Consider the following 16656-nt stretch of genomic DNA (forward strand, 5'->3'; position numbering starts at 1 on the left):
AGGGCTAAAGAGAATAAGATGCGATAATAACGAAGAATACGAGAAATGGGAATGAGATAGTACTGATAGTAAAGAAGGGTATCACAACAAAGCTAACCAAAGTGAGAGAAACTAAGCGACAGGAGGAGAACTCCAACCTCTCGACATTCTCCTCAACGCTTTCGCGGTCCATCTCTGTCCCTCTGCCTCTTCTTCCTCTTCGATCGGATTCGTTTTCTCTCCCCCTGGGGTCGTTGCCGGACTGATACTCCTACTCGTACTCCCAGGTGAACTCGACGAATCGATCCCCAATCCAAGTCCCGATCCATTGATCGCGATCGAGCTCGAAGAAGGTGACGAAGAGGAGTGATTGTAACTGATCGAAGAAGCTCTAGAGCTGTGTCGCCTCTCGAGTTTGTTCATTCGTCTAGGAGGAGGTTCGGTGAATCCACTAGGTTTCCCTTCCTTCATTTGTTTTCGAATCGTTTCTTCTTCCTCTTCTTGTTGCTTCAACTGTTTCTCTGCTGCTTCGATTGGATCGACAATCGGAGGTAAGGGGGATGAGGACGAGTTGGGGGAAATCGATTCTTCACCACTCGGAAGGAGATCTCGTTGAGAAGAAGAAGAAGATCTCGGACGACCGATCTGAGCGAGAGTAGGAGCGTAATCGATCCCGTGACGGGACATATCGACTCTCAAACGTTCTCGAGCGAGGATATCGTCCTCGTCTTCATCGGAGATCGATAACCTCCGAGCTCCTCCTCCTCCTTCGGGGTTCGAAAGCATTAAAGGTTTCATCCCATTACTCGAACTCGCTGGAGTGGTCGTAGTGGATGTCGTGTTTGAGCGAGAGAGGGAGAGGGAAGTTGATGGGGAGGGAGAAGAGACAGAGACAGAGGAGGAACTTCCGAATCCGAATACGGAAGAAATTCCATCCCAAGTTAATCCTCCGGATCTACGAGGTCCGTTTGTCGTCGTCGTCGTCGTGGATTTGGACTCGGATGCGACGGAAGAAGCCGAGGAAGGAGTTGGAGCGAGGGAAGTCGAAGTGACGGTTTTCGGAGTTGAGGGTTCTTTCGTCGTTGGAGAGGAGTAGGAAGAGGAAGAGGCATTCGGGTTTGGACTGATTGAGGCGGCTCGGGAGAAGAATCCGGTAGAGACGGGTCGAGGTTTCTTCGTTTTCGTTTCCGGTGTCTCCGTCGTCGTCAAAGAAGGAGGCGGAGGAGAAGATACGACTTCGGTTGGTTTAGGTGAAGCGTCGATCGCTTTCGGAGTATTGTTCTGATTCGTTCGATAATCGACCGCTAAAACTTTCTCGAACCCTTCTTGAGAACAAACCCGATCGACAATCTTCGAAACGTAGAGCGTTAAAGCTTTGTTCGCTTCTCGTAATTGTCGAATCTCTATATGAAGTTCTATTCAATTCGACCTTCCCCCACATCAGCCACGCATCCAAGAGAATTGGTGTAGAGGAAGGGCTGAATACCTTCTAATCCCACGGGCATACTCTGACTCCCATCCCTCCTATTTGCTCTCGCTTCCCTCTTCTTCCTCTCCCGCTCTTCTCGCTTCCTCAATCTCCTCTCCTCCTTCTCTCGTTTCCTCTCAATCTCTACTTCATCCAATTGTTCCTCCTGTTGAGCCGCCTCCAATTCAGCAGCTAAATCCAATCCTCCTCCTCCCGATCCTCCCCCGGTGAGTGAAATTGAATCCCTCTTAGCATGAGCTAACGCAATAGACCTAGTTCGACGAGAAGATCGACGTTTTGTCGTACGAGGTTGAGCGGAAATCGCACCAGAATCAAGTGATCCGGTCCCTTTCGATTCGAGTAGAATCTTCTCAATATCCTCCTCCTCTTCCTCGCTCTCACTATCCATCTCACTATCCTCTTCTTCCTCATCAACATCATCGAGATCATCTTCTTCCTCACCGACCGATTCCAATCCTCCTTGAAACCCAAACCCACTCCAACTAACCCCATTCCCTCCCGCTCCTCCAAAACTCTCCCTCCTCCCATCTCCCATAACACCTCCATCGTCGGTCCAACTGAAACTCTTCCTAAAGAAATCAGTCCCAGTAACTTCCCCACTCAATGTTTTTTCCCCCAACAAGATTTCATAAGATTCGTTTTCCAATTGTAAATCTTGATAAACTCTTTTCAAATCCGTCATTTCCGTTTGAAGCGTCCTCAGAGTTGTAGTTAGGGATGAATGAGCGGTTGAGAGTGAATCGAGTTGCGCTAGGAGGGAGAGCTCGGTTGCTGTCGGAGTTGGCTCGGGAGAGGGGGTCGGTTCGGGAGAAGGAGAGGAAGAGGGAGGGAACGAAGTTTGAAGCGTCGGAGTTTCGGGTTCTTCTTCTTCTTCGATAGAGTCGGGGGTTTCGTCGACGGGAGCAGCAGCAGAGACGGTGGAGCGTTTGGGAGTCTGTCGACGGCGCTCGATAGAGAGGTTTTGGATTCGAAGTTTATAGTTTTCTTCTTGATCGTGCCAGAGTTGTCGTTCCGAATCGAATGAATCAGACTAAATTTTCCGCACGTTCAAACGATATTCCATCAGCTCTCCCATGACCAGGATGAGAGTGAAGAAGGAGATAGAGTTGGACGTACCTGCTCTCTATATCGTTTCAAAGTTTCCCTTTTCTCCCTTTCTAAATCCCGAATCGATCCTCTTAGTTTATCCAATACTTCGATCCGACCTGCTAGTTCTTCTTCCCTGTTAAATCGTCACCATCAAAGTTCTTTGTCAGCGTTTCGACATCCAGAGAGAGCGAGAGAAAGGGAGAGTTTTAGCGTACATTCTCTCCTGTTCCCGACGAGATTCTTCTTCCCTCTCCCTAACCGTCACTAGATCTCTCTCCATCCCCTTTATCCTTTCCTCCAACTCTCGCTCACGTTGTTCCCGGTCTTCTGCATCTTCTTGGGCTTGTTCGAGTCGGCTCGAGGAACGAGTTGAATGATCCAGAGTCGTTTTCAGTCGCTCGACGAGGAGGATCAATTCATCCTTTGAGAGCGATTCTAGAGAGAGTTCGATTGGAGCCGAGTCGGAGGAGGGAGAGGGAGGGGAAGAAGGGGAAGAAACGGCGGAAAGGGGTAAAGGGGGATCCATCGTTCGAGGGGAACTGCTTCTCTTGCGCCCGCTTCGGTTTAGCTGGCCGTAGTATTCTGTAGCGATGAAGAGGAGCTCGTGGTGCTGGAGAGGAGTTAGGGAGAGGCTCCACCTCCTTTCGAAAGATCCCTTGATCTGACGTGTCCGGGTTTCTCGCCAAGAAGTTGCTGGTCTTGCTTCTGACTGGCGAGTGGAGGTGACAGAGCTTGATGGGTTGGTGGAAGGGTCGAAGAAAGAGTCGAACGAGGGGAGGTTCGTGTTGAGATGAGATGAGTTGTTGAACGAGAAGGAACCTGACTCTCTTCTTGCCGTTTACCCGTGAGTCTTGTGGATTCCCCTCTCTGGACACGTTGAGATGATTGTCGAGAGGCGAGCAAGAATGAGAGAAAGAGAACAAGAGTCGTGTCAAAGCGGAATTCACGTCAAAATTTCTAACCGCTTTCGGACAGCTCGTTTCGGAAGTCATTCGAATTGACATTTGTTCTGGCTCCGTCTACGAGTAGTAGCACGCGAGGAAAGCCGGGAATACGGCAGGAGGATTCGCTCCGGCGCAAGACGAAAAGGAGTGCGAAAAAATTGAAAATGAAAACTGTCTCTTTCGTCTGAAAAGCTCGACTCCCAGAATCGCACGACAGTCCAGGAAGTCGAGATTCTGTTCCTCAAGTCTCAGCTCTTTCATCTGTACGGCTCCACCTCGAGACGACCGACCGAAACCCTTTTGAATTCAGAGAACGAAAACTCATTCGAAAATTACGTTTTTTTTTTCAATCTCCTCTAAGCACTATCCTCCCTCCTCACCCATTTCCCCTCTACTCCGTGCTTGCTGTTTCCGTTCCCCCATTTTCTCCAACCATCTCCCTACCTGTTCATACACTACGAAAGTGACACAAGTCCCCGGTAAGATCCTGATCGCGTTCGTTCCTATCCCTTTGTAGAACCCTCCTAAACCTTCTTGGGCGTAGGTACGGGTGATTACGTTCGGGATTGAAGTGTATGGCTCGATCGTTCGAGGGTTTCGTATTGTGGAGGGACTGGGAGATGGTGCGGAGGGAAGGAGGGAAGATGAGACTTGGGGTTGATACTATCCACCGCGTACGAGAGAGAGAGAAAAGGAGTTAGTAGGAAATACTAGGGAGATGGGAAAGGAAGGGAGATGGGACGTACTTGGATACGGGATCGAATTACTTGGTATGGATAAGTTAGAGAGATCGCGACGAGTTTTGCACTGCCCGACATTAAGATGTATTCTAGATTACTCTGCACGTTGGTTGAATGTGGTCAACAACCCCCTTCCGAAATAAGGATGAGCAAGGAGCTCCAGCTGAGAACTCACAAGTTTCGTGAGATCCGTTTCTCCCTTCCCTTGCCCTGAACCGTTGGTCCCTATCCGTTTCCGTCTTTTGCTTTCAATTCTCCATTTCTTCAATTCTTCATAAGTCATAAACTGTACCGCTCCGTTCGAAACCCCGATTAAAGCCAACGTCATCCCTTTCGAACCTCCTTTCAATCCTTCTTCTCGGAATAAGCGATATAAACCATCTACACTCCACCATATATCCTTCACCCCGTCAGCGACGCACAGAGAGAGCATGGGAGAAGAGAGGGAGGCGAGACGCACTAAGGACTCCAGTATAGGCGTGTGGAGAGGAAGAGGATGTAGTGTACATTCGAGTTTTGACAACCCATAATGGATTCGTTAAAATCGCAGTCACGATCCCTGCACGCGAAAAGCACCTGCGTATCAGCTCACATTCCTGCAAATACTGATAACGAGAAGACGTCGCGCACCCGAGGAAGCCGAAGCGAGTAAATGTTGACCTGCATTCAATTTCTTCTTGTCGTCCCCCCTCACTAACCGTTTCTTGAAATCCGTGTACCTGTACGACACTCACATCTTCAGCATTCCCTCTCTAGCATGCTAAAACAGAAACTCAAGCAACGTACCAGAGGAAATACAGTCCCCAACTTGATGCATTCCCAGCTAAATTCGGTCCAATCCCTCTATACAACCCCTTCCAACCTCCTTGATTCCTCACTATCCCTCTGAACCCCTCCGCTATCGAACCAAGCGCGCCTCGAGGATGCTGGTGCGAGGAGGTAGAGACTTGAAGTTGAACTTTGAGGAGATCGAGCGGTTGCATACAGAGGGTAGAGATGATACCGGCGGTGAAGCCGGCGAGGGCTTGATCTAATGCGTAACTGGGCAATAGGGAGGGAGGATCGGGAGCCATGATGTGAGAAGGAACAGGAGAAGGAAGAAGTGCGCGGGATTTTGTTTGATCAAACTCTCTCTTCGCAACGGGACTCTCGTTCGATGCAGCTGAGGAGATAAGAGGACTGAGAAGAGTATTACAACAAACACAAACAGACGAACAGAACAACCAAAAAGAACGTGCAAGGGCGTTTAATCATCCATTTCCCTCGAATGAACCTTGATCCCTCTCGCTTCCAAATCCTCGATAATCTCTTCCGGTAACTGACCCGTCACTCTATCAATCGGGGTCACGAACGAGAGACGAGAGTCAGCTCTTCTTTCCTTTCGGCTGCGAAGTGGGGGCGAACAGGAATGGGAAGAGGAGTGAGAGAGACTTACCGGACTGCGTAGACACCTGCTGTGTGTTTAGCTGTGACGTACAATCGAGCACGCGTAGATAGAGTCAGAGGGGAAGTAGCGTCAGTCAACTCTTCTCTGAAAGCGACAGAGAGAGGGTATCATTACAATTCCTCTGCCATTTCGCCTATTTCGTATCAAACATGTGAGTTCCTTGTATCCCTCGACGCAATAGAGTGATAGAGGAAAAGAACTCACTACCCAACTCTCTTTCGGAGAAATCAAAGCGATACTTCCATCGAATTGACTCGTAGTACACATTAAAACTCGTTCACTATCTCCTTTCATCTATCGTCATTCCAGTTCCATCAGTCCCTTTCTCGTGGAGGAAGAGATGGGATAGAGAGTGAGACGGACCTCTAACCGATCTTCACAGTTTGGACATCCTTCTTTCCGGAATTCAGTTGCCGACGCAATGAAAGAGCACATTAAGCAGGCTCGAAGTTTCTTCGTGTTGGATGACATGGCGTCTAGTTGAGAGTGAGTGAGAGCAAGGGAGAAAGGGATTACAGTACGCTGATCTGGGAATGATGAAGTTTAGGGGAAGTTTTAAAAAGGTTGTTTTGGGCCTGTGAACTCACTCGATGCGCGCTGCTCCCTTCTCGCTACTCAACGAATCGACTCTCTCCGCCCGCTCACAAAAGGAGAGTGAGACGTATATGCCTCCCCGATCGCGTACACCTGTCCCACCCTCGACTTCAACAGGGACTGATCAACTCCTCCCCACCGGGACTACCTCATCAACTCGTTCCACCCGTCTTCGCTCAACCTCTCCACTACCCCCTCCAGCAAGTACTAGTAGTAATTTGAGGAGATCTACTAGATCGAGAAGTACGACTCCGGCCGTAGCGGCGGGACTTACCGCAACTACCTCCTCTTCCTCCAACTCGTCGAATTCCTCGGTAGTAGCAGCAGCGACGGAGAAGAAAGGAAGAACGACGAGAGGGAAATCGAGGGCGGTATCTCAGGAACCTTCAACAACGGTTGGGACTCGAGGAGGGAAGGGGAGAGGTTCGAGAGCTGCGAGTTTGGCAATCTCTGAGACTTCCTCCTCGGCTCCTACGACGAAGAGAGGAACGAAAGCGAGAGCTGGGAAAGGGAAGGGGAAAGCACGAGCGACCGACAACGAAGAAGACGAAGATGGGGAAGACGAAGCAGGGAATTCTACGTTCGATAGTCAGTCTGGAGTACAGATCAAACTTGAACAACTCGATGACGACGCTCAAGATCAGGCGGAGGAGTCAAGACGGATAGACCACGACTCGAAAGAAGGAGGAGGAACGAAGGAACCGAGGGATTCGAGAATAGGTCCTTCTTCATCTTTAACGACAATATCGACTTATCCAGACGACTCGAATCAGAATCAGAGGAATGAGATGGAAGGGAGGGAGGAATCGGTAGAGAGTGATTTGAGCGATTTACCCCCGGATCCGGAGGAGGAGGAGGAAAGATCAGGAAGGACAAATGCTCGAGAGGAGGAACCGAAAGTTTCAGAGGCAGAAGCTGGAGAAGGCGGAGGTGACTCACCGCTGTCAGAGTTGGCGGAGGAGGTAGGACACGAGCCAGAAGAGATGCAAGAGGGAGGGAAAAAGGAAGAATCGAAGGCGGTTGATCCTGTGACGGAGGGAGACTCTGTTCCGCAGGAGGATGAACCGATACTGGAAGAGGAAGAAGCCAGGTGTGAACCTGAGGAGGAAGCGAAGACAGTGGACTCGTCGCAGGTCATAAAGGGAGAAACGGAGAAGAAAACTGAGGAAATCGTCGGGGAATCGAACGAATCGGAAATCGGTATGGGGAATTCGAAGGTTGACGGTGATCCAGAGAAGGAACAGGCTGTGGATCAACCGGTTCAGATGGAAGATGGAGATAAGATGGAAGTCGATGATCAACCGAGTGAAGAACCGAGAAAATCCCAGGAGGAGCAGGTTATGATTGCAGAGGGAAAAGATCAGGAGATGGAGGTGGATCAGGGTGAGGTGGTCGCAGAGGGAAAGAAGGATACTGAGCCGGAAACGAAGCATGAGACAGAGTCTGCGGAAAACAACGATCAAGACCTTTCGACAATCGCGACCCAGCCGTCGACATTCGCCGAACAAGCACCTAACGAGTCGAATTTCCAAGCTCCGTCTGGTCCCTCGACAATCTCCGAACCCGTTCCTTCTCCAGCTCAAGAGCCCGAACCTATCCTCGTCGACGAAAGAGCGCCTACTCCTACTCCTTCCCTTCCTCCTGCATCAACCGACCCAGTTCCTCCTTCTTCCGCAGTCGAAACGATTCCTACGGATCAAGTCGAAACTTCGCAACAAGAAACTGAGAACGAGCAAAAATCTCCCCTTTCGAATCCCCCCCCTCGACCGGCTTCTGAAGCTCTTACGACCGACGAGAAAGCGCCATATTCGCCATCATATACGTCCGCTACAACCGTCGAAGCCTCCGAACCCAAGACGGAAGTATCGATTACAGAATCATCGAAACCAGAAGAACCGAAATCGAAATCGAGTTCACCCGTCGCCGAACCGACCGCGCCTTCACCTCTTTCCACCTCAAAACAGTCCTCTCCACCTCCTCCTTCCGTCGAAGCTTCCACTTCGACTATCACCACCGCTGTCGATTCATCCTCGAAATCCGATCCTCCCATTCCTTCCTCCTCCTCAACTCCCGCTTCTTCTTCCCCAACAACTACAGCGAGACCTCACAGAGACGGAAATGGAAGTGGGAACGGGAATGGGAATGGGAATGGGATGACATTGAAACCTCCTCAAGTAAGAGTTCAGAGTATGACTCCGAAAGATGTGAGACGGAGGTTTAATGGTCACAAGATTACTTGTGTTGGGATGTTGAATAACGAATTGATCAAGTGAGTCCACATTCCCCTTCGTCAAGTCGGGGAGATTGGCGAAGCTGACTGAGATCGTCGGGAATTTAGAATTGCGGGAGAATTGGTTCTTCAAAAACCTATCGATATGCTCGAATACGCTCCGTAAGTCGTTCATTTCCCCGTTCAGTTACTCGATCGAAAGGGATAACTGACCGAAAAGGAGTGAGGACTTAGGTTATTGGAACGACTTCAATCAAACTTGAAATATCTCTCCTCAATGGCATCTCAACAACAATCCAAATCTCCCGTTCGTCTTCTCCATCCCTCATGTCTCTTCCTTCCTCCATTTCTATTTCCCTTCGGAGAGCGCGGTACTGACTCGTAATCGTTTTTGTTCGCAGAATCGAAAAGCTCCCGAACCACCAATCCTAACTCTCCCAACGACTCCACTCCTCGCAGAGCGATTGAACCAGTTATACACGAGTTTGAAGCAGTATTTCTATGCGGCAGAGAAGTACGAGTTACAACAAGCTCAATTGTCGGGAGGAGGAAATCAGCAAACCACGACGAAGGGATCGAGTTCCGGAACGGGAGGAGTGAATACGTTGGTTACTACGACGGTTGAATCGGGTTCGGTGACGGCACCAGTGAAAAATGATCGAGGGGAAGGAACGAACTCGATCTTGAAGGGAGGGAACGAGAAAACGGAACCGATCATGACGAGTCAACCGGAAACGAAGACGACTACGACGACACCTTCGATCTCGACTCCGGCGTCATCGAATGGAGGGAAGAAGAAGCGAGCGAGAGAAGAGGAGGAAACTGGAGTGAAGAGTAAACGAGAATTAGAGGCGAAGAGAAGTAAAGTCGAATTGGAGGCGGTTCCGGAGGGACAAGTCGTCGATTCGAAGCAAGAAGAACGAAGACAATCTCGTCAGGAGGAGGAAGAAGAGGTGGTTCCGGCGAATTCGGTCGCTCAACCAACTCCGACGGTGATTGCGACTCAGATTCAACCTCAAGCTCAAATTCGAATGGATCTCGACGTTGCCGCTCCTCCTTCTCGATCGCAACCTTCGTCGGCTTCTAGTCCCGCTTTCCCCTCTGCCTCTCTCCCATTCAATCAACCTCGTTCTGCGACTCCCTCGAATTCAAACTCTCACGTTTTCGCTTCACAATCCGCCGTTCAGCAACAACCTCCCGCTCGACCTCCTTCGGCTCAACGTAATCAAGCGTATGGCTCAGCGCTCCCACCTCACATTCAGCACCAAGCGCAAGCTCAAGCTCCTTCGACTCCTCAAACGACGAATCGACTTCCTCCGAACGTCAACGCCGCATTCGCTCAATTGACGCCTCAGCAACAGCACTATGTTCGACAACAACAATACCAAGCGATGATGGCACAACAACAACAAGCGATGCATCAGAATCAGAATTCGAACGCTTCTTCTTCGCATTCGAATCCGAATCCGAATTTGAATCAACCGATCGGAGCCCCGAGTCCTCGAATGGCAACGAACATTTCAGTACCGATACCGAATCCGAATTCGATGATGCCACCTCGACCTCCATCAGCTATGTCTCACTCTTCTCCTTATGCGACGAACGCACCTTCTCCCGCGAATTCGATTCATTCCGCTCCTTCCCAACCTCCCGCTCCCATCCCTCAGCAGCAGAACTCGGCATCAGGAGTAGGAGGAGGAGGATCGGATCAACAAAGACCTCTCGCAGAACGATACGCCTCAGTTCAATCAATCATTTCCGCCCCTACTTTCCGACAACTTCCTCCCGCCTTGCAACAGAACTTACAAGAACAAGCTCAATCGTTACTCTATCAGATGCAAGCTCAGACGATGGCGATGGCGAGATCTGGTGGTCCCCCTCTTGCTCCTCCCTTTCCTGCTCAAGTTCAATCTCAACAGAGGAACGTTTCCCCGGTTCATCCGAATTCTTCTTCTGCTTCTTCGATCCCTCCTTCCCCGAGAACTAGAATCCCTTCGTATTCTCAATCTCCACAAGTTCAACATGCTCAGATCCCGTCGCAGCAACAACAGCAACAGCAAGGACAACAGAGGATGAATAGCGTAGGACCTCCTCAATCTCAATACGCAGGAAGTCTCGCGGGAAGTATGGCGGGAAGTCCGCCTCCGACTGCGATGGGATTAGGACAAGGAGCAGGAGGAGGAATGGGACAGAGACCTACTTCGGCTATGAGTAGTGCGAGCGGCGGACATGGGTATCCTTCTCAAGGTCCTCCAGATTCAGCTGCTTTGTTCAGGGAACAGTAAGTCTCGTTTTTCTCATCGTTGCTTCCCGAGTCCTGTTGACTGATGGGTCTCGTTCGTGAGTAGACTCGCGCAACAAAATGCGATCAGATCGGCTTCTCCCGCTCATGGTTCACCCGCGAACTATCAATTCGGAGGAGGAGGTCAACGAGTCGCTTCGAACCCTTATTCCGTTCAAGCTCCTTCTCCCGCTCAACAACACCAATCTTACTCCACTCATCATTCCCCAGCTCCTTACGCCGCACCTTCTCCCGCCGCTTACAATCTCCAGCAACAACAAACTTCTTCGATTTATCAAAATTCTGCACCTTCTCCTTCTTCCTCTTCCTCGCATTTAATGATGTCGAACCATCAAAGTCAGCAACAGCAAGTCAATCAACGACAACCTTCTGGTGGATCCGCACCGGGAAACTACGCAAACCCCCCTTCTCCATTCTACCCTTCGAATCAAAACATCCCTTCTCGTCCTCCTTCCCAAGCTTCTTCCTCTTACGCTCCTCATCCTCACTCTCATACTCAACAGATGCAACAGCAATATCAGCAACAACCTCTTGCGCCTCCTCCAGTCCCTCACTCGCACGCTCACTCGAAACCTCCTTCGACTCCAACGGCTCAATCTCAATCGATCCCCGTCAATAATGGTGGTGGAGGTTCAAACGATCCTTCCCCCTTCCTTTCGAACGCGAATCCAGCATCGACGATGTGGGCCCCTTCTGCTACTGGTACTGGTACGAACGTTGGAACTCCTTCTCTCGGTTCCGGAGGAGGAGGAGGAGGGACGAATGATCTTTGGGATAACTCGACGTCAGTAGGAGGAGGAGGAAACGATCCGTTCTCGAACGATTTGAACGTTCACTCCAACGCTGGAGGAGGAGGAGGAGGAACGGGAGGAGACGATGCGTGGTCGGAATGGCTAAACTTGTAAATATTTCTCCCTCTCTCAGTTTTCGTTCTCTCTTCGTTATGATTTTTGCTCGCACGCAAGATAAAGTATATATATTATCTCCCTTCCCTCACTCGCAACCTTTGCTCACAAAAAAGATACCCTTATTCTTCTCTGGTTGTCGTTGAACGACATTCCTTTTACTATTTCGTTCTTTCGTTTTTCCCTCGCTTTCACTCTTATTCCTTTTCATTTCTTGCAACTCTGTCTATCCAAGACAAGTTCTCTCGTTCTACTGATTCCAAGTGTCAGAAGGGAGAGAGAGAGGTCGTAATACTTTCGTACTGCTTTTCACTTCCAAATTCAAACTAACCAAACTTCTAAACCGAACGGAGAAAGTGGAAGGTTCGTGATGAGGGTCGTATAATAGGTCGTCAACAGGGGGTCGTTAATCAAGTCCAAGTCCAAACCGGGAGAGATCCAAAGAGAGATAGAGTAGAAACGTCAAAAACCAAGCACAAATTTTCGTTTTAGATCATTTGATCGCTTTCTCCAACCGCGATCAATTCTTCCCCTTCAGTACCGTATCCGATCCAGTCGGAATCTTTCTGTTGTTTCTCCAACCAATAATCGACCATAGTTCCACCTCTTCTTGGAGATTTCGAAGAGAAATCGTAACTTCCCACCGCGTCGATGTCCGTGCGAGCGAATTCGTACTCGATCGTCTTCGAGAGTGAGAGCGCAGGAGAAGGGAGAGGAGAACCGTTCGAAGAGGAGGTTTGAGTAAGAGTTGGGGAAGCGAGAAGTTCGGCACCGGGCCAAAGGGAGGGGGAAAGAGTAGCGATCGTTGAAGGCGAGAACGAGGTTGAGAGACCGGGAGTTTCGGGTGAAGTCAATCCTCCTCCATCACAGAGAGAGGTTTCAATAGTGTTGTGAGAAGTCGTAGCGGCGGTGCTAGTGGTGAAAGACGAACGAGAAGGAACGGAGGAAGAAACGGTTTCAAGAGGAGGAGGGGTGAAAGTTTCGCAGAGTTCGGTCAATTCTTGAACGTCGTCTGAACTGATCGTTTTCGAATGAGACTTGAAGTCGACTTGGATACGAGAGAGCGAGAGCGAGAGGGAAGAACGAGCAGAGGAAGATTTACTCGATGGTTGAGCGAGGGAGATTGGGGGAGCGAGAAGAGCAGAAGAGACGCGAGTCGAAGTAGGAGGAGAATCTCCTTCGATACTGTTGTTGTCGTCGTCGTTGTCGAAGAGGAGAGATCCGATCGGGGAGACCCCGGAAGGAGCTTCGAGCCTATAGAAGGAGAAAGGGAGAGATTGACTTCTCGTCGTTTTGCGACCTCGAGCTTGTTCGCTTCCCGAAAGATCTCCATCCTGCGAACCGTCTTCCGAGCTTCGTAAGTTCTGAGGAGCTGGCGCGGAAGTGGTGCGAAGACGAGAAGAGCGGTAAGGCGTGAGAGGACGAGAATCAGAAGTTCCCTGACTCCACCAGTTTGTCGTACGAGAAGGGGACCTAGGCGTATCGACGACTTCGACAGGACCGTCGATCTCCTCCTTATGTTTCAACTCGGACGAGGAAACGAATCCGGCGCTCGAATTCGACGAAGAAGAAACGATTCCGAAATCGAGTGAAACGCTCCTCGAAAGACCTTGACGCAATGACGACTGATACGAAGATCCTCCTCCTTCTCCACGACACATGAACGAGAGATCGGATGAAGCCGACTTCCCAAGCGACGCGATCGAAATTTGACTAGCTCCTCCTCCTCCTCCTCCTGACGAAGAGAAGAGTCTTGTCAACGAAGGTCTCAACCTCGCGCTACTCGATCCTCGGCGAAGTTTCGAAAGACTGAAAGAAGCGGTAGAGACCGTAGAAGATGCTCGAGAACCTTTTCGAGATGGATGAGTAGTCGAAACTTCGGGAGAATTCGACATTGGAGGAGTCGGGGAGAAGAGTCGAACGGTTCCTGAAGGACGACGTACGAAGAGTTTTCGAACGGGAGAGATTCGAGGCGAGCTATTGTTCTCGAGGGTCGAGGAAGAAGGAACGGGAGCTGAAGTGCGAGAACGAGCTCGAGCTCGAAGTTCCTCGGGAGATGCTGTTCCTTTCTGTTCGACTTGAGTCGAGAGAGGTCGGGAAGAGAGACTGTTGGCTCGAGGAGGACGACTAGGTGGAGGTGAACGGAGACCCATCGCTTCGAGGAGTTTCGTACTAGTCGATGTTGACGTCGGAGAGAGAGAAGGAGAATTTTCGAAGTTCTTGCCGAAACGATAGGTCGATTCGTTCGTTTGAGAGTCGACTTTCGTGCTGAGGGTGATCGCACTTCCTAGACTTCCAGACCTCGAGCGGTAGCCGTTGAGTTTGATTTCTTGAGGAGGAAGCGAAGGGAGGGATTCGACAAAACGGGAATTCGAGGCAGAACGAGCTCGACGAGGGTACAAGGTCGGATCCTGCAGATTCGCCAACGCCGAAGTAGTCGTGATTCTAACCGGAGTCTTGAAACGTCCGGCAAAGTTCTCTCGAATTGGGGAAACGATCTCGATATCTTCTTCGAATCCTCCTCCTTCCGTCATCGTCAACGTAGTCGCAGTTGAAGCTTTCCTCCTTTGTTCCTCCCACATTTCAACTTTCTTCGTAGCTTCAATCGCTTGACTAGCTTGAACCGCGGCGAAAGGATCCGATTCATCCGTTTCGATCTCGAGAGTCGGAGTGACCGGTTCCAATTCGTTTCCGCCTCCTCTTAAGAAAATCCTCGAACTACTCCTACTCCCGTGTCGAACTTTGCGAAAACTCGTAGGTGACTCTCCCGATGGACGACGGATTTTCGAGACCCCGACGAGGGAACGAAGGGAAGGGCGTCGTTTAGGTTTCGTAGGAGAAGGAGTTGAATGACCCGATTCGGATCGTAGTGAGAGGGCAGCTGGAGTGTGAGAAGTAGCCGAATGGAAGGAATCATCAGGGTTCGTATCGACTTCGAGACTGGGACGAACGAGAACGGGAGAAACGGAGCTCAAGAGCGAAGGGGAAGAGAAGGATCGATCGAAAACTGGACGAGCGAGACGACCTGCGTCTTTCCTCTTTCGAGTCACGACGACGGGAGAAGGGGGACGTGGAGCGGAGACAGGAGGTCGAGTGTAGAATGGTTCAGGTGAAGAAGCGGAACGAGGTCGACCGGGAGAGAAGGGACGTTGAGGTGGAACGATTTCTTCGTTTTCTTCTTCGACGACGAAAGGTGCAGGATGTAGTTCCGTTTGAACGTAGTCCTCCGAGGATTCAGTAGCTTGACCGCTCGTGACCGCCTCGTCGTCGTCTTCGTCCTCCGATGATTTCGAGTGTTCTCCTTCTTCACTGATTCGAGGAGGGAGATTCGCACCGAGAGAAAGGAATGAAGTAACCGAATGACTCCTCGAACGACTCGTGAGCAAGCGTTCAGAGGTCATCGAAGTCGTCGGTTCGAGCGTGTGGAAAGTCGAAGCTCCTTCGCTTTTGCGGTTCGCGAGGGAAGGACGAGCCGGGGGAGGAGCCGAGCGAGGTTCGATGTCTGCCGACCTTTTGATCACGATCGACCCAGTCTCGACGTCGTCAAGAGTGGACGAGCTCGAACGAGCTGATGAAGAGGAAAGATGTTGTCAGTTTCAAGTCTGTCGAACGATTCCGATGGGGTGGTTACTTACGGTGGACCACGAAGAGAGCACTCAACCACCTAAGCAAGACAAAGATAGACAAGACGAGAGAACCGCTCGAAGTCGTGGTCGATCCGAAGACCGTGGGAGAGACGAAGCGAATTCCGTTTGAATCGAGAGGCAGATAATTTTGAACGATTGGTAACGAGATTGAAAGGATCGAGAGAATAGTCGAGAGGAGTTGAGGGACGAGGAGAGGGAACTACGAGAGACGATCATGTCAGCGGCGAAGAGTAGAGAGGAGCAAAGAAACAGAAACTTACTTCGCGACGTTGAAAGATTCGACTTGAAGACGGATCCTTCAACGACGATGACCGACAGTTGACGCGTGATCCGAGTTTCGTTTCGTTCGATGCCAAGGTGGACGAGTTGCTTGCGCGTTGACACTGCAAGCCGTTGTCGAGCGACCAGCTCGATTCATTTTTCGTAGATTCCGACTGTAGAGACGAAACGGCTTACCTCGATGTCACTCTTCGCTTGCTGCCTATGATCACCTTTTGAAAGTTTCTTCGCGACTATACCGACGAGGAACAAGTCGAAAACGAGGTGCAAAACTCCTCGAGCATGAGAAATTCGAAACAACGTCTCTTTCGTCGGTTCATCGATCGAGAGTAGAACGATGTGAAGCACCGTGGCTGCAAGGACAACCTCTACTACATCAGTGACGGAAGCTTACTATGTACAAGAGGATTCACTCACTCGAGACGAGAAGTAAACAAAGGGGAACGATCACTCCAAACGACTTCTTCCAACCTTTCTTGAACGACAGACAACTAACGATAGCTTGTACGTCGACTGTCCGTACAGTCCGACATTAGCTTCGAGCTACTGTTGCTGAATGAAAGATTTAAACGAACCGAGAAACAAAGACAAAGCCCCGAAAACTCCTCCCGCGATCGCAGCTCCCAAACTCCCTTGTCCCAACGCTACCAATCCACAAACCCCATGTAGTCCTAACGCCAGAGTAGAAGCGATCCCAAGGGCGATCGAGAGTTCGTTGGTCGAGTTGAACGTGCGAGATGAGCGAAGGACGAGGTAGATTGGGAAGACGACTACAAAGAGAGTAATCAGGAGTAGAGTACTCGAAGTTGCATAGAGGAGTAGTTGTGAAGTCGAGGTTGGTGGAGCGTGGGGGCTGGTCGATGTCGACATTGGGGTCGATTCGAACAAGGGGATTGTTCTGCGAAAGGAAGAAGAGGAAAGGAAAAGAACAAGGTCTCCGCTCTCTCTGCTCGAACTCGACCCTCGATCTAGCCTGGTGACTGGGTGGAGATGGCTTGAATGAAACAGAGG

General features: G+C 50.4%; 5 protein-coding genes across 5 annotated transcripts; 1 reads left to right on the forward strand and 4 right to left on the reverse strand.

The window, feature by feature from the left end:
* Nucleotides 1-111: 111 nt before the first annotated feature.
* JCM6883_007377 (uncharacterized protein) lies at nucleotides 112-3083 on the reverse strand (the record flags this gene model as incomplete). Its single annotated transcript, XM_076628208.1, has 4 exons — nucleotides 112-1394; nucleotides 1466-2498; nucleotides 2585-2690; nucleotides 2773-3083. 4 exons carry the CDS (start codon nucleotides 3081-3083, stop codon nucleotides 112-114), a joined length of 2733 nt encoding a protein of 910 aa, XP_076491609.1.
* Nucleotides 3084-3864: 781 nt separating this feature from the next.
* JCM6883_007378 (uncharacterized protein) lies at nucleotides 3865-5314 on the reverse strand (the record flags this gene model as incomplete). Its single annotated transcript, XM_076628209.1, has 6 exons — nucleotides 3865-4164; nucleotides 4248-4340; nucleotides 4417-4622; nucleotides 4702-4800; nucleotides 4872-4960; nucleotides 5028-5314. 6 exons carry the CDS (start codon nucleotides 5312-5314, stop codon nucleotides 3865-3867), a joined length of 1074 nt encoding a protein of 357 aa, XP_076491610.1.
* Nucleotides 5315-5487: 173 nt separating this feature from the next.
* SPT4 (transcription elongation factor SPT4) lies at nucleotides 5488-6159 on the reverse strand (the record flags this gene model as incomplete). Its single annotated transcript, XM_076628210.1, has 5 exons — nucleotides 5488-5572; nucleotides 5677-5707; nucleotides 5803-5821; nucleotides 5893-5982; nucleotides 6052-6159. 5 exons carry the CDS (start codon nucleotides 6157-6159, stop codon nucleotides 5488-5490), a joined length of 333 nt encoding a protein of 110 aa, XP_076491611.1.
* A 194-nt stretch (nucleotides 6160-6353) lies between these two features.
* JCM6883_007380 (uncharacterized protein) lies at nucleotides 6354-11719 on the forward strand (the record flags this gene model as incomplete). Its single annotated transcript, XM_076628211.1, has 5 exons — nucleotides 6354-8551; nucleotides 8621-8674; nucleotides 8747-8819; nucleotides 8914-10793; nucleotides 10861-11719. The coding sequence occupies 5 exons, from the start codon at nucleotides 6354-6356 to the stop codon at nucleotides 11717-11719; spliced, it is 5064 nt and encodes a 1687-aa protein (XP_076491612.1).
* Nucleotides 11720-12207: 488 nt separating this feature from the next.
* JCM6883_007381 (uncharacterized protein) lies at nucleotides 12208-16515 on the reverse strand (the record flags this gene model as incomplete). Its single annotated transcript, XM_076628212.1, has 6 exons — nucleotides 12208-15287; nucleotides 15355-15565; nucleotides 15627-15749; nucleotides 15823-15998; nucleotides 16063-16158; nucleotides 16221-16515. The coding sequence occupies 6 exons, from the start codon at nucleotides 16513-16515 to the stop codon at nucleotides 12208-12210; spliced, it is 3981 nt and encodes a 1326-aa protein (XP_076491613.1).
* Nucleotides 16516-16656: the final 141 nt, after the last annotated feature.

The sequence above is a fragment of the Sporobolomyces salmoneus genome (genome assembly GCF_050403485.1).
Source record: "Sporobolomyces salmoneus JCM6883 DNA, S_salmoneus_JCM6883_v1_ctg1, whole genome shotgun sequence".
Taxonomy (NCBI): Eukaryota; Fungi; Basidiomycota; class Microbotryomycetes; order Sporidiobolales; family Sporidiobolaceae; genus Sporobolomyces; species Sporobolomyces salmoneus.